We start from the raw sequence: 16934 nt of genomic DNA on the forward strand, positions 1-16934 counted from the left end.
CCAAATAAAGTTTTGTTGAACAAACTTAAAAGTTCTTGAATGGAAACTGAATTTAGTGAACCCCAAAACAACTAAAACATCCAATAATTCTTTCAGTTAATCGATCGCCAGCAATGTCACGCTAGCAAGCTAAAAATAAATATTTTATAAAGGCCAAAGGTTCGGTTACATTAGCATATTTCAGCGAAATTTTATGAGCAAAAAAGATCGAGTAGTGGGATCATGCAGCTCGCAGAGATCATTTTCAAAACAAGGAGCTTTCTGTTGGTCAGCATGAGCATTAGCATGTAGGCTATTGCAAATGAGCGAATAGCGAAATCTGACGAAGGTCTCGACCTCACCGGGAACTCACTCGTTCGCGCGAGTTCGTGCTCGTTAAATTTCGCTGAGCAACAACAGAGAATGTCTGGCAACAATAAATGAGACGGTATGAGCTTTGGTATGATTATAATAGTGAATAATCAATGCGTATTAATACGCATTGATTATTCACTATTATAATCATACTTTTAATTAAAAGTGTTTTTGTTGTTGTTATTTTTTTTACTTGTATCCACCCACAACCTAAACACAAGCACATTAAACTCATCACAAAAATACAAAATAATGTCTTTAAAGTCTAAACCTGAGACATATCTCAACATCTCTCCATTCGCCTACTCAGCTAGCCTATAAAGCATGAACATCATAACATGTCTGAAATGCAGGTGCATGACCAAAATGTTATAAAACAGTAGCCTAACGTTGTTGTTGCACCCGTGAAACATTTCTGAATCTGGTGGCGAGGCTTAATTTTGACAAGCACACAATCAAATCCCATGCAAAGCAAGCTGGGATCTATATATCTCAAAATTAAAAAAAAAAAAAAAAAAAAAAAAATAGGTTAACTTATATTTTTCAAATGCGTGTTTCAAAAGTTATAGAACTGTTGCTTTAGTTCATTTAATAAAGACATTTTTTTTTCACATGGATCATTTCATAAACATTTCCACTAGAGGGCATCACAGGTTTAAGAAACCGCAGTAAAGTCTTACAAGTCATAAAACTAATGTGCAGACGAGAAATATCTCAGGTATGTTTGATCAGTTCTCCTGTTGTTAAATGTGATTTAAAATCAACTGAAGCGAGCGATTTAGTGTGTTTTCACTTTCAAATGCATTTCATTTTCTGGCTGTCATTCCACTGAGTCCAATATAGCCTAACATGACGCCCTAATTTTTGTTTTTCGTCTGTTCCTCAGTGTTTTTAACTGCAGATTACTGTTTCCATTCGTCTATTGCTCTTATTGTGGCATTTTAATTTTATTTTTATCAAATAAACAGCGTAAAAACTCTAGCACCTGTTCAAATGACAAATGATATTCTTACGCTTGACAAAGCACGTAAATGAGCTGAAAACTTGATCAGTGCATTGCAGGCTCAAATGGTTGATGACAAAGAAAAGCAGGTCATTAACCCCAGATCACAAAACCGGATCAGGTTTGACGAGTTCCCGCCTCTTTGCAGCTGATGTTACGAAAGGAACTCTCAGAATGTTAACTCACCTCAGCAAGACTGTTGACAAGAAAAACATGGATCTGAATGTGTGCGTCAGAGACGATGAACTCTTGACTTTAAAGGTTTCTCGGACTTTAATGTAAAATCATAGCTTTGCTTATTTTTATAACTCATATTTTACAACTCCTCCAAAATGAACAAGAAACCCCCATAAGTAGGCGAGTTATGAATTGAATGTGTTAATATTTATGAATAACTTGTTCTTTTACAAGAATAAAAAGTTTTATTTGTGCTTTTCAGCTGTTATCTCGGAGTCGAGACGCTAGTCCCGAGGAAAATGGCGTCCGTCAGTTTCAGCCTCTCACTCAACATCTGCCATGAGACGACTCAACGTTGGCGATATGTTATGCCCTAAATTATTACATGATTTACTAAATGTATTTTTCCATGTAAATTTATGAAACGTACTTTCTGTAAAGCTGCTTTGAAATATGTATTGTGAAAAGCGCTATAGAAATAAATTTTAATTGAATTGAATTTTTATTTGAAAAGAGAGAACGGCAAAGAAATACACCAACGATTAGATTTGAGCCACTAGAAATCAAATAATCAGAATATAGAATTATTGAATATTCTATTCAATTCTTTAGGAGGAAAATAGGCCTACTGTAAACTACATTTAAAGTTGACATAATATAAAAGGTGAAAGTGATCTGAAAATTATAATTATCTTAATTCTATGCCAAAATAACTTGCTACATCCACATTAATCAGGATAAATTTGAAAATGCATCTTTTGAGGAAAATTGAGGCATATCTGTGTTTTGGCCCACACTGAAACAATGTTTTTGTCCAGCAAAAACTGAGCTTCAAAAAAACATTCTGAAAATGGCATTTCTGAGTATAAGTATGGCCTTTGAAAATGTAGGCATTTGAAAACTATAACATATATTTAGTCGTGACACACAAAGAGATAACACTATGAAAGCAGGCAACAAGATAAGATAAATGTTAAGCTGTACAGTCTTCATTTAGCATTCCTGTGTTTTCATGTCTCCGAGTGGACGATCAACTTTTGAATGCATGGACAGCGTTTTGAAACAAAAACTCAGTTTTCAAATTTATCCAGATTCATGCGGACGTAGCCTTACCAAAACCACTCAGAAGAAAGTGCATATATTAAACTGTGTTAATTACTTAAGCAGGTTAAGGAAGCAAATCGACCACCAAGTCGAAACCAAAAGCATCACAAATTATGTCCATGTCATGTGAGACATTTTCAGCATTCTTCCTTTCAATGCTTTCAACGGTGCAAAAACAACTGTCCAACGGTCCAGAATTAATTGTGAAATAAGTTCCCAGCGAAAGGCCATTAGCACCATCTATTAGTCCCGCAGTAATCCCAGTTTCTTCAAGGCTTCCCGCCGGTTCTCGCCATTTTGACCGTGCGGAGAGATCATCACGCTTATTCCATTGGAGCGGGGCAACTTTTGGGCATCGTTGCCTGGCTGAACCGCAGCAGCGTGGAGCGATTTGGTTGAATCATCAGCCTGATGGCCAATACCAAAGTCCTTTGCACTCCCTACGGAAGGAGTTCGAGGTTGAGTTTTTCGTAACTGAGCTGGCGACGACCCAACATGCGTCCTGTCAGGGTTTGTCATCTGTGGCGCCGGTTCAATGAGCATTCCAGGTCCTGTGCGCTCCAGGGTTGCCGATTTGATCTCGTAGGACCTTACTGATTGCTTCAAAGAACCTTCCCTGGTTTTAGCTTCTTGGTGCTTTAGAGTATCTAAACGTAGTTGCATGTCCCCTGGTACGGGACTTTCAGATAGTCTAGATACAGAAGGAGTTCGAGCAGGAGTCTTTTGTAACTGACCTGGTGATAACTCAACATGGCTCCTGTCTGGGTTTGTCATCTGTGGCGCAGGTTCAATGACCATTCCAGGTCCTGTGCGCTCCAGGGTTGCCGATTTGATCTCGTAGGACCTTACTGGTTGCTTCAAAGAACCTTCCCTGGTTTTAGCTTCCTGGTGCTTTAGAGTATGTAAAGGTAGTTGCATGTCCCCTGGTACGGGATTTTCAGATAGTCTAGATAATTCTTGCACGGGTTCAACAGGTGCTGGAGACTGTTGACGAGCTTTAGCTCTGAACTTCGGCGATTGGCAGGGAGAGACGCTTGGACCTGTTACCTCTTCGTTCTTCACCAGGCCCAACTTTTTCAAAGCCTCCATTCGGATCTTCTGAGGATCCATCTGAGTGCGCTCGCTCTGCGAAATCAACGAATGCGTGCTCCCGCTGTCTTTGTGGCTTTTGAAGGTGATATTTGATGGGAGTTTCTTGGGTTTGGGCGCCACAGCTGGTGGGCTTTTGGGGTCGCCGTACTCTTTTGGCGCAGGAACATGTTCTGAAGATGGTGAAGGTGTCATCGGTTTGTCTGCCACAGTATGTTGCGCTATCGTTATCGGTGTCAAGTGAGATGCTTTCTTCACGGAGGCCTTCTTGTGCAGGTTTTCAATCTCATTGTGGGATAATGGCCCTTTTGACGTTTCTGGGTCTTCACTCCTTGATTTGGTCACTTCAGTTGGTTTGATGGATCCACCAGAAACATGCGACTCCATTTTGGGGAGTTCGGGAATCCATTCTGGTGGTCCATCGTAAGCAGGAGGAGGTGGTGGTGAATAAGTGCGGCTTAAATCCGGTTCATCCATGAAGTCTGAGGGTGGAGGAATGAATTCCAGCGGCACCTCTGAGGAAACTTTCTGCTGCTTCGGCTGAGACATCACATCCAAACTCTTATGAATGCCATCTTTGGCTTTAGAGTCACTAGGCAAACTTGTTCTAACTGGAGGTTCAGGTATGAAAGAAGGTGGCCTGTCCTCTACATCCCTTGATGGTCCAATTCTTCGTCTAGCAGTTGCTACTTCCAAGGCAGCTTTTACGGAAACTGTCCGTCCAGGTTCTTGATGGTTAGGGCTTGATCTGAACCCCTCAGGCACATCAATGCATGCCACTGGTACTTCTATGTGAGATGACTCCATTGGTTTGCTGATTATCTTTGCATTCCCACTGGCAAGGAGCAATGGAGTTGGCACAAGGTACTTCGGAGAAGGTTTATGATCTCTTCCGATCACTTTGTTTGGATCCTCATGGGCTGATAGCACTGAAAGTGAACATTTACTGTATGAGCCATTGTTAAAACAGACCACTTCGTATGTGTGGATATAAACTCTTGATATTTCTAGTGGCAATGCTTACCCTCAGTATTGTTCTGGTAGATGGGTATGTGATGAGCAGTTTTTCCTTCCAAACCATTAGACAGGCCATCAGGCTCGTCGTTAGACAATCCGCTGTCTTGCTCTACATCCAGAGACTCAATGGTCTCCTCAAGAAACATGAGACATGCTCTCTCCTCAACAGAAAGGTACTCCAGACTGTCATCACTCTATCACACAAAGAAAAGTGTGCTTTTTAAAAGAAATCAATACTTTTATTCAGCAAATATTAATTATTTTTTGTAAATGAATGAATGCTGTGTTGAGAAAAAAAACTCAACTTTTTAACTGCCAACATTCACAAGGAGCAGAGACAGACAAATCAAAAGGGTTCACCCAAAGAATTACAATTTTACTCGCCCTTGTATCATACTCAATCCGTCATATGGAGTACTTTTATGGTGTTTTTGTCTTTTTCGGAGCATAACAGGAGTGAACTAGCCTGGATGCCAGCCCGAACTCCGCCCACAACATTTTTTGGTCGGGAAGTTCGGTCTGGACTCGCTCCATTAAGGAGTAATTATAATCAGACAAGAAATGATCGGGCCAGTCAAATTGCCAGGGCGGGCTTTATACGATGATTGACAGATGATCTGCAAGGACGTAATCATCACGTTATCAAAGAGCGCTTAACTAATTTCCCTCAGAGATGACTGCAGCTGGAAAATTGAGATGTATAGATTCCACTGTCGCCTCTGTTGTAAAATAAATCGACAGTGCATTAATTTTAATAGGCGAACAGAGAACTGCAATCAAGGCATTTGTCGATCGGAAAGATATTTTTGGCGTCCTTCCAACATGATTCGGGAAAAGTGTAACTTATCAGCTGGCTCTGCCGGTCGCTAAGAAGATGGGACGTAATGAAAAGCCTGTGGTCGTTGTGGTTTCTCCTTTGGTCGCACTCATGGAGAAGTAAAAGAAGCAACAATTGTTTATTTAACTTCTAAAATAAGTAAGTTCTGTAGTTGAAAACTGCGCTATGCAAAGGAGTTGACTTACTGCGTTGCTCTGATTGGTTGTAGGTTTACCGACTATCCAATTGAGTGCAGAGTTTTTTTTTTTCCTGGCTCAGTTAAGACGCGCCTCATAATCAAAGCCCAACGGAGCGGTATCAGACTCATTTTCTTATTAGAAAATGAGTATGATGAAGTCAGGCTAGGTGTGAACACTATTGTATGGAAAATTAATGGATAAAATAACTGCAAAAGCAGGTTTGGAATTAGTTGATGGTGAGTCAGTGAGTAGAAACTGGGATAGGCTCCAGTTGTGTAAGGATCAATGAATGAATGAGTCAGTGGGTGTTATATTTTGGGTGAACTGTCACTTTAAGATATTGTAGAAAATTAAAAAATGTCTTGATACTCACAAATCCAGAGTTGATGCTGAGCACACTATCACAGCTTTCTGCACTGTCCATACCAGACACAGATTCAACGGCAACGCCCCCTGGCCAGGTGTCACTTTTTGGCATCGCACAAAAAGTGCGAGTCAGGTAGTGACACGGGTCTTCAAGGAGCTTTGTTTAATGATGGCAAATAGAGGCCCAATCTATAAAAACATAAACAAATACATAATCAGATAACTTATAAGGAGGTAATACTTACAATGCAAACACTACTAAAAATACACAACCATTATAGGATATGATGTCATGGTATTTTGGACACTACTATGGAGTATTACATAAATACCATTGTATAGGACTATGAAAATCACACAGGATGTAAAAAATGATTTTTTCATTTGACAAATTTAGATTATTGGAGTATGTTTTACAAGAAAACACAAGCATTGAATAATTCTCAATTTTGAATAATTGAGCCAAAAAAGACCAAAATTGAATAAATCCCATCTAGGATGCTGAAAACAGTACACCAACAGAGTAGTATACTAGAAAAACACAAAGCGATAAGTACCCGCTTTCGATGGACACTTTATTATCCAATGAGGCCACGGGAGAGGATTTTTGAATGCGGCGAAGCGATGGTAGAGATGGTATATTCCCCATCTCATAACATTACTTTACCGCCAAAGCATTTTTCTGTTGGGGAATGTCCAATGTATTGGGATCATCTTGGTAAAAAAGAGGGATTGACTCAAACGTCACACTGTACAGATATGAATAGTGATATACACTGTTAAAATTAAGCAGTCAAGAGTTTAGCACAGACTCAAGCTCACAAACACTTAACATAGTCTGGGTCGAATTTGATTTCATCTTGCATAGTTTTGCTCATGGTTTTTGGGGATGAGAGCATGTCATATGTAATGGAGGTTAACCTCACTCCCCTAGCCTCGAGATGTTAGTGAGTATACACCGTAAAAAAAACCTGAAATTTACGGTAAAATACCGGAAGCTGTAGTTGCCAGTATTTTACCGTAAAAAAATATGGTTGTAACCTTTTATCCGTTTTAAATTTACCGGCAAAAAACAATGTAAACAAAACATAGGAAATTTACGGTAAGAAAACGTCAGCTTGGATGCCAGTATTTTACCATTCAAATTTCAAAATTAGTGACTGATTAAGCTTCCTTGTTAGCCCCAGCCTCCCATGCCGGAATGATGTTTGCATCTGTATAATTTGACTAAATTATACTGAATGGAAGATACATTTATGCTAAAATACTATAGTTTACCTGGAGGACACACAGCTTTTGACATCCGGTGTTGGGAAGCCTATTTCTAACTATGCACAAGTTGCATTTGTGTGTTTGCATTTAGCATTGTTTATCCCTAATGTCCACAGTTTTGTTACACAGACCTGGCAACCCTTCTGACAATGATTTGCACATATTGCATGATTTGCACAGGCTGGGAATCGATTAGTTTATCAATGAATCTCTAAGCACAGATGGCTAAGACGTTCACTAAATACCTGGAGGTAAACTGCATCCACCCAAGCGCTACATGCATGAATATAAGCATGTTTGACACACCTGTTCAGAAGCAAACCACACTGAATGAAACCCACGCCCTGAGAACACAATGTGCCCATATTGTTAAAAAAAGTATTACTTAAAGGGATAGTTCAACCAAAAATGAAAATTAGCCCATGATTTACTCACCCTCAAGCCTTAGGTGTAAATAACATTCTTCGTTCAGACGAATACAAAGTTATATTTAAAAAAATGTCCCGGCTCTTCCTATCTTTATAATGGCAGTGAATGCCTGTTACTGTTTTGAAGTCTATAAAAGTTCTTTAAACTTTCTTTCTTTCTAACTCCTTGCAAAGGTCACTTAGACTCCATAAGCTGCCATTACTATTTCTAATCCACCGAGACGCATTTAATTCTATCTAATATTTCTAAACTTTTGAAACTACTAAACTAAAGCTTATAATAGTTAAAACTAAAAACTTCTTCAAACTTTCTGACTAGGCTTTATCATGCCAACTTAAAGTTTGCCTACAAAGTTTTTTATCTGTAATTCTCAAACGGCTCTGGGAGGTTAGTAAAGGCCTTCTGAAGTGAAGCGATGCGTTTGTGTAAGAAAAATATTCATTTTTAATTAAATATTCCAGCCAAACGGCCATATGCAGTCTACTTGGGCCTAAAGCTCAACTTACGAAACTTGTGTAATGGCGTAGTGTAAATATCAGCAGTACGTCACATTACTCAGTCAAATCCATGTGTTCGTTTGGCCGGAAGTTAATTATTTTACTTTATAGAGTTTGAAATATTGATATTTTTCTTATACGAAAGCATCGCTTCACAGTTCACATCGGAAGGCCTTTATTATTTTAATTTATATATTATATTATAATTAGGCCTATATTATTTTTTCACTGAGTTAATCACAATGCATTGTGGGACTGCTTTCTCCAAAAGAAAAAGTGCAGTGCTAGTTTTTAAAAAAAAAAGATTTTTAAAGCATAACGTTGTGCAATAATGTTTACAAAGACTAACAATTAAAATACACTGTCGTTCCAAAGTTTGGGGTTGGTAAGATTTTTAAATGTTTTCGCAAACTCACTAAAGCTGCATTTGATCAAAGCTACAGTAAAACCTGTAATATTGTGATAAGATATATGATAATATGTCATTTATTCCTGTGATCAAAGCTGAATTTTCAGCATCATTACGCCAGTCTTCAGAGTCACATGATCCTTCCGAAATCACTCTAATATGATGATTTGCTGCTCAAGAAATGATTATTGTTATTATTTGCAGCTCAATATATTTGTGGAAACCGTGATGAATTGTATTTCAAGATTCTCTGATGAATAGAAAGTTCAAAAGAACAACATTTACTTGAAACAGAAATCTTTATCAAATGTCTTTAGTGTCACTTTCGATCAGTTGCCGATTAAAAGTATTAATATCTTACTGACCCCAAACTTTTTGAAGAGTAGTGTATATCATGTAAATGAGTTCTGCTGTATGTGAATGGCTCACTAGGTTTTGAAACAGACCCCACATTTAATTTTTCTAATCCTTAAAAAAATGAACTTGCCGAGAAACTCTAGAGCAAACGAGAGACAGCAAATGACAGCAGTGAAACCCAAATGACAGCATTGCCTCGAGAAACGTGATAAGAGTGTGAATCCCAGCATTGTCACAGTGAAAGTTTTCAAGTTGTTCAGCATATTTCAGTTCGCTCTGCCCCGTTGAGGTGAGGTAATTATGAGAACACACACCTTCTTCTCCGTGACTCCGTGAGAGAAACAACGATGGCTTCGGGCCGACACCTAAAGCTGCGTTCGCACTGGAATGCCACTGTGCCTGATTGCATCTGCTGCAAATTCCAGCTGTTCACAGAATTTATTCACGTATTAATAAAATCTCCCTGCCTTTTCGGCTTGGGAATGTGTGACTTTGCCTATGACTAAAATGCAAACAAGTGAAATCAGATATAATGTGACAACTGAGCTTAATGATCCTTTTAAATGGCAATCAGGTTCTGCGGCCTATCGTTGGGTTTGCCCTTGAGCCCACACACAAACACGTTTGTGTATTTGAGGGAGTGGCAGTTTAAAATAGATTCGGAACAAAGACTTTTGTGTCCAAGTAGAACCACTATAAATCAGCATTTGTTTAAATTTAATTGAACGTTTCACAGCCAATTGTAACTTCATTTTAGGCATGTAATGAGGACGAGAGAAACTGATTAAAGGTCTATTTCCATCTAAAGTTGCAAATTTACAAAACATTTTTTGTTTATAGCAGCATTTCCATCTTGTGTTCAAAAGAACAAAATCAACACTTTTAGGGAAATTGGCGCAATACATCTGTAATAAAATGGAAGTTGATGCAATCTCCATCATAAATGGTGAAAGACGAAACGCAATAAACGCCGTCATGATCTCTTGTGTTCGGTGAGAACGCAATCGTGGAAGACGCTTCTGGGAGAGAAAATGAGAAATTAAACTAAATAATTCTGATAAAAGACTTCGTCTCGCGCATTTTAGAACGACAAAACCAACATTTGAGATGCTGTGATGTGATTGGTCCGCTGGTTAGTCCAGTTATCCAATCACAGCCTCTGCTGAGGCAAAGTCACATGAGCTTTTTTTTTTGCGTGTGTCAAAGTGAATGTGTTTCCATCGTAGTTTGAGGATGACTTAATATTAGATAAAAAAATATAAGTTGAGTGCATAAGTTTTGTACGTGCGTAGTCGTATATTTTAGCATAGACATAATAAATACAATGTATTTATTATGTCTATGTATTTTAGCATAATGATGCTGAGCTGTGTAATTGACAGTTGTCCCAAACAACTGATTTTCTACATAATTGCACTATCATACAAAGTTCAACAAGCTTTATGTGACAAAACGAGAGAGAAAAAAAGTGAAATACGGGCCTATGACATGAAGGCCTGTCATCTGCAGGTCCTGGCCAATCATTTACTTAGAATCAACACACATAGTCCGAATACACATGCAAAGCACACATGAAATCTGCAGACCTCTCTGTTTGCATAATTAGATATAGTGTACCCATAATTTATACACAGCACCCATTTAACAACACGACATGGAAAGATTTATGACTGGCCCTCGGCTGTTAGCTGTCTGGGGCACTGAACACTAAATAAAACATGCTTTTGGCTTCATCAGACGTATTCAACAAATGAGCATAATCCTGGAACCATCAAATGCAATGCAAATGTTTCCCAGCAAAAGTTTGAGTTCGTTATATCAGACTTATAGCAGTGTAATTTCCAGTTATTCTTGCAAATATAAAATGTAACAAATATTTAGTAGTAACTCACTTGTACCTATATACATGGCCCTGACAAAAAAACAAAATCGAGAATATCCAAATTAACTGATTAAGCAGTTATGATATTTTTAAACACATTATTAAATCAAAATGTTAATTTCTAACTATATTTAATTATGAAATTAAGTCTTTCACTTACAAACACAAATAGCAATAATATCCTACATTAGCCTAAGTGTCTTAAAAAAATTGTATGTGAACAGGGATTTGAGATCTGTCACACAAACTCCTACTGCCATGATAGTGGACATTAAAAACTGCTATTGACACACAGGTAGGCTAACCTGTCACCTAAATTTACGCTGCGACAGTTAAGCTTTCAAACTTTTTATTTTACAATGAAGGCAGGTGCGACACGCTGTCATTATAAGAGTCTGAAAATACCCGTCAAAAGGCAGTTAAAGTCTTACCTGTCCGTAAGGAATTGTAGTCGCTCACCTGAGTGTCTCTCTCGGTTGTTCTGAAGTAAACCAGTCAGAGAGCGCGAGACTCAACAGCGCAGCTCAGCTGAGCTCATCTGCGCATGCGTCACACACAAAGCCGCAGCTGATTGGCTGAACACCCGAGACAAATGTGTAAACAAAAGTTTACAGTAAACACGGCTTGTGTCGTAAACATTACCGAAAAAAATCACCTTAAAACAATATACAGAATGTAACAATAATACCTCAGGATTATGGTCATATAACCTCATCACGTTTTTCCCCAATCTAATTTTTAAGTGACTAATAAGCAAGTGTGGATGCTAATTTGGCTTAAAAAAAGAAAGAAAAGTCCACATTTCTTATGTTCTATAGGCTACTGCACTTCTAGACAGTTGAATTCCATTCATGAAATTCCAGAATTAATTCAAGTACAAAGTATGAAGAGATAGCCTAGCCTAAAAATGAAAGTTTCACTTCGAAATGCAAGTAACTTTTACACTTACAAAACCATGTTAAAAGACCTGTAATAATTAAAATATGTAGCCTAATAATTCTAGGCCAGATGACTCTTTCCTCAAAACTCTCAAGCGTCAAACTTGTGATTCATGCGTTGTCACGTTGTCATTGTGATATGCATTTATTAGTAGAACTGAACAAATGCTCTTTTCTTTGAGGGGAAATACTTTACTGCCTTCCCTATCAGCAAACGCAAACAGAAGTATAACTTTGAGGAATCGGCTCTTGGCTTTTGTTTAACAAATGACATTCCACCCGGTCATTGATTTACCAGGATACGGGATCAAGTGTATGGTAGCTATGTGATCGATGACCTGCCTGAGTTCGGGTGTAATCAGGTTTATATCGAACAAAATGGTTATTTATTAAAGTCAATGTGCTGGAATAACCATTAAAGAGAAAATACTGACTGTTTTGGTGCTAACGTTGTTTGTCAGTTTGTTAAATCCAAGATATGTTTACGTTTCGCTTTCATCACAGATACAAAGCCAAGTCACTTTCTTTTGTACTGAAAAATAATCCAGTCAGAAAATATTATTAATGACGTCAAATTAAAGTGGTAACGTGACTTGCATGAATCATCCTGCGATATAAAAAAACGTGAATCACAAACCTGAAAAAAATATCATTTTTAGACTAATCATTATAGTGCGCATTGATCTTTTTGGCAATCGTAACGTTAACGATTCGTGTAACGTTAGTGTCTCCCGTCCCAACATGATTAACCCCTAACACTCTCGGTTTTGGGATTAGCCTGAATTAACTTCTCTGCATCCACTTTAACCAACTGTGACTTAATCCCACACCGCCTGCTAAAACTACAACTGTTGGCATTTCATCAATACATGAACTTAATATACATCCCTCATGCCCTACGGCAGTCCTTCAGCTTTAACAGAAGAACAAACACAACCACAAAGATCAGCATTAGCTTTAGTTACATCAGGGTTTTTTAATTTGTGAGTAATAAAAAAACTAACTGCAGATGTAGTTAGTACATGCAATAAGGTCCTTTAAACATTAGCCTTTATTACGACTCAAAAGTGGAAAACATAATAGCTAAATCATGTTTTTTTCATGCGTTCCTGCGTCAACTGGGGAACGGTTCAGGCTATAACAAAATTATATAAAATATATATTTATGTATTTAACTGGGTCTACTGTCTATAGTTTCTTTTTTTTTTTAGCCTGTAAAGCACTTTTGATTTGCTGTAGGAAGGATTTCGGTTGGAAACCTTTTCCTTTAGTGTGTGTTAGTCCAACAGAGACATCTACAGGAGAAGACATGAAAGCACAGGAGCATGGAGAATATCTCAGAAAAATCATCGGTCAAAATCATTGTTTAAAAATATTAGATTGGACATTTCCAGTGGAGATCATAAGCTGGATAATAGGTGCATGTTAAAATTAACATTGGTTTTTTTTTTCACTTTTGCTTAAATTTTTACCTGAATTATCTAACCTTTAAAATATTTGAAAAGTAATATGTTATGTAGGCCTATATATTTAGTTGTAAAATTTTAATATTTTAAAATAAATCAAGAAACATTCAGCTTTTTGTAATTTGGACTATATATATATATATATATATATATATATATATATATATATATATATATATATATATATATATATGTAGGCCTATATATTTAGTTCTAAAATTTTTATATTTTAAAATAAATCAAGAAACATTCAGCTTTTTGTAATTTGGACTATATATATATATATATATATATATATATATATATATAGTCTAAAATATAGTTTTTTTTAATTATAGCAGGGCTGCATTTATTTGATCGAAAATACGCTAAATTGTAATAATATTTTACATTGCTGCATTTAAATTAACCGTTTTCTGTTGTAATGTTAAAATGTAATTTATTCCTGTGATCAAAGCTGTATTTTCAGCATCATTACTCCAGTCTTCAGAGTCACATGATCCTTCAGAAATCACTCTAATATGATGATTTGCTCGAGAAACATTTATGATTGTTATCAAGGTTAAACACAATATTTTCATGCAAACTGTGATTTTCTTTTCAGGATTCTTTGATGAATAGAAAGTTCAAAAGAACTGCGCTTAGGCTATTATAAATAACTTTTTTGTAAACATTTAGTAACTTCATAAATGTCTTTACTGCCTTTTTTGGCCAATTTAATTTGACTTTGCTAAATTAAAGTAGCTATTCATTTATTTTTAAAATTATATAAAACTATTATTATTATTTGCAGATAAATCCTTACTTAGGCCTACACCAATCTTTTGAATGGTAACGTTAGTGTATCCAAATGACAAGGCAAAATGCATTGGCAAATATTTTAAAGGAATTCAGTGTAAATTAGAAACTAAAAACAAAACAACATTTCAGGTCTATCCACCTTTTTCCTAACAAGCCTATTGCGTTTTAGTTTACAGGTGGCACTTCCGGTTTGGTGACTGAAACACAGATTTACTGTAAACAAATCACGCTTTTTTTTTTACAAATTATGTAATGATCTCCCCTTTTCACTTCGAATTTACAGTGTTTGCTGGAACGGTTATAAAGCAGGTAAGTATAGTATTCATTATCAGTCACAATGACGGAAATGACTTTGATTTATCACTTAAACAGAAGTTACTCAGTCTCAACAAAGCATCATTGGGCGTGTAGGAAAATAGATTGCAACAAGTATTTTTTACGATTAATTTCTTTAAAAAAAAGTAATAAAGCCATGAACCAAGCCAACCAGCGAGGAGAATAACAACTCTACAAACTTTGATTTGAAGCAAAAACGATTTTTGAAAATCAAACAAAAATACAGACCTTTTGTGAGGGAAAGAACTACAATCCCATGAAGCATTGCAAACAGCATAATCGAATTAAAAACTATGAAGAAATATAAAACTACTCTTTTAAAATGTTGATTACATACTGTATGTAAAAGTTCATAGCCTGAAGCAAATATCATCATAGCTCACAGTAGAAGTTATTGTTAAACATAATTTTCCCTATTTTTTTACCCAGACATGACATCATAAAGAACTTGTTTTGATCAGATTCTTTGACCAAATCAGTTCTCGGTCAGAACATTCTGTGGTTGCGTGTTGGCTTTCAATGGTGATTTACAGCTGCTGAAATCAAGGTTCCCTAGAGAGAGCTCCGGCTCCCCTCCCAGCACATCTGGATCTGCTCTCCCATGTTTCTACACTTAAAGCAAAGGCGACCAGAACAGTCTATTCACAATAACAACCCAACTGCAACTCTGAGCAACTGCCCTGTAACATCAGTTGAATATCAATATGTTAAATAATGTTGCACACATTGTTAATAGCAGGCACTGACATGTGAAGTCATCAGGCGACATCACATCATGTTATTTGTGAAGTCTTTTTAATGTACACTCACTTTAATGTACACTTTGGGTCAAATATGGACAAACCCAAACGTTGGGTTAAAACTTTGCTTTGTTTGTCCATATTTGACCCAAAGTTGGGTTAAAACAACCCAGCAATTTTTAGAGTATATTATGTGATTCATCATGAGTGAAGGATGCTGGGTAAAATGCTCTCCACCCTTCTGAATCACTTTCATTTAAAGACATCTTGACATGTTCAGTTCAAGTTCCAGTTTAATTAAAGGGTAATTAGTTTTTCTTCATTTCAAAACTTGCCAAATTTCTCTGTTTTGGACAGTTTGGACAGGTAATATTGCACTTTTTGCTTTCCTAAAAATAAAATTAATTATAAAAAAATTCATTCAAATTTTTTTTGTTTTGAAATAGCTGATATTCCTGTCATTATGTTACACATTTTATTTAATAAAAAACACTGGTTTACAGCCAAAATGCTTTAAAATAAATGTTGTCAAACGTTATTCTGGGTCATTGAGAATGAAAACTGTTGATTGGCTCTAGTTTTGCTATTTATCCCCTGGGTCATATATATTGACATAATAGCAGCTATTGTTAATTTATGACATCTTCACTGCATCTGTTGTGGTGTCATAACTGTATTTTTGTGCAAAAATTGTCAGGTGTGGCACAAATTTGGTTTTAGGCACTTAAGTCATAGATGATGCAATCATAATGAAGCTTACATAAACCTGCTGAACAAATGACCCTATATAAACTGACCTGTTTATAATGACCCTATATAAACTGCCCTGCCCTATATTCACATCAGAATTAAAATGTCCTTATAATTTACTCACCCCCACGTCATCCAAGATGTTCATGTCTTTCTTTCTTCAGTCGAACAGAAATTAAGGTTTTGGAGGAAAAATTTACAGGATGTTTCTCCATATAGTGACTTCAATGAGGTAGAAGGTCCAAATGTCACTTTCAGCGGCGCTTCAAACACGATCCCAGCCGAGGAATAAGGGTCTGATATAGCCAAACCATTGCTCATTTTCTAAAAAATAAATAAAGATTTTTATACTTTTCAAAATGATCATCTTGTACGCTCAAAATTGCTGAAATCGTATCTATACAATTTACACAGACGTAAAATGTTTGAGAAACCCTCCACTTTCCCCAGCTGTAAAGAAAATAATCCTGTACAAAAAACAGTAAACTACTGGCAGCTGTGTCTATACGGTGTGTTACTGTTTTTGTGTTTGAGCATATAGCTGTTAAATTAAAGTTTTATACAGTAGCTAACAATACAGTATTGATCTGTTAGTTTCAAAAACAGTAACACACTGTATTATTTTTACAGTACACTCTTAGAAGAAATGGTTCTATTTAGAACTAGAAATGGTTCATATTTGGAACTCCAAAATGGTTCTATATTGGTAAAAGGTTCTATTGGCCAAGTATGGAACCCCAGGGTTCTATATAGAACCCAGAGGAACCCTTTTTTAAGAGTGTATAGAACTTTAGGGGTTCCAAATACGTAGCACTGATAGAACCTTTTAAGGTTCTATATAGAACCTTTTCTTCTAAGAGTGTATGATGCTGGCACAGCTGCCTGTAGTTAGGTAAAAATTATTTTTTTACAGAATAGATTTGCTACGGA

The 16934-nt window shown here is 36.7% G+C and overlaps 1 protein-coding gene across 2 annotated transcripts; it reads right to left on the reverse strand.

Moving 5' to 3' along the window:
- Positions 1-1668: 1668 nt before the first annotated feature.
- On the reverse strand, positions 1669-16302 carry LOC120463157 (specifically androgen-regulated gene protein). Of its 2 annotated transcripts, none has more exons than XM_089124714.1 (4): positions 16129-16302; positions 6135-6316; positions 4752-4938; positions 1669-4656 (listed from the first exon to the last, which is right to left on the reverse strand). In XM_089124714.1, the coding sequence occupies exons 2-4, from the start codon at positions 6237-6239 to the stop codon at positions 2882-2884; spliced, it is 2067 nt and encodes a 688-aa protein (XP_088980840.1). In that variant the 5' UTR covers positions 6240-6316; positions 16129-16302; the 3' UTR covers positions 1669-2881. The 2 variants fall into 2 exon arrangements, with proteins under 2 accessions (XP_088980840.1, XP_039507971.2); XM_039652037.2 differs by lacking the exon at positions 16129-16302 and adding an exon at positions 11405-11504.
- Between the last annotated feature and the right edge of the window lie 632 nt (positions 16303-16934).

Source organism: Pimephales promelas, chromosome 20, assembly GCF_988280905.1.
Source record: "Pimephales promelas chromosome 20, fPimPro1.hap1.1, whole genome shotgun sequence".
NCBI lineage: Eukaryota > Metazoa > Chordata > Actinopteri > Cypriniformes > Leuciscidae > Pimephales > Pimephales promelas.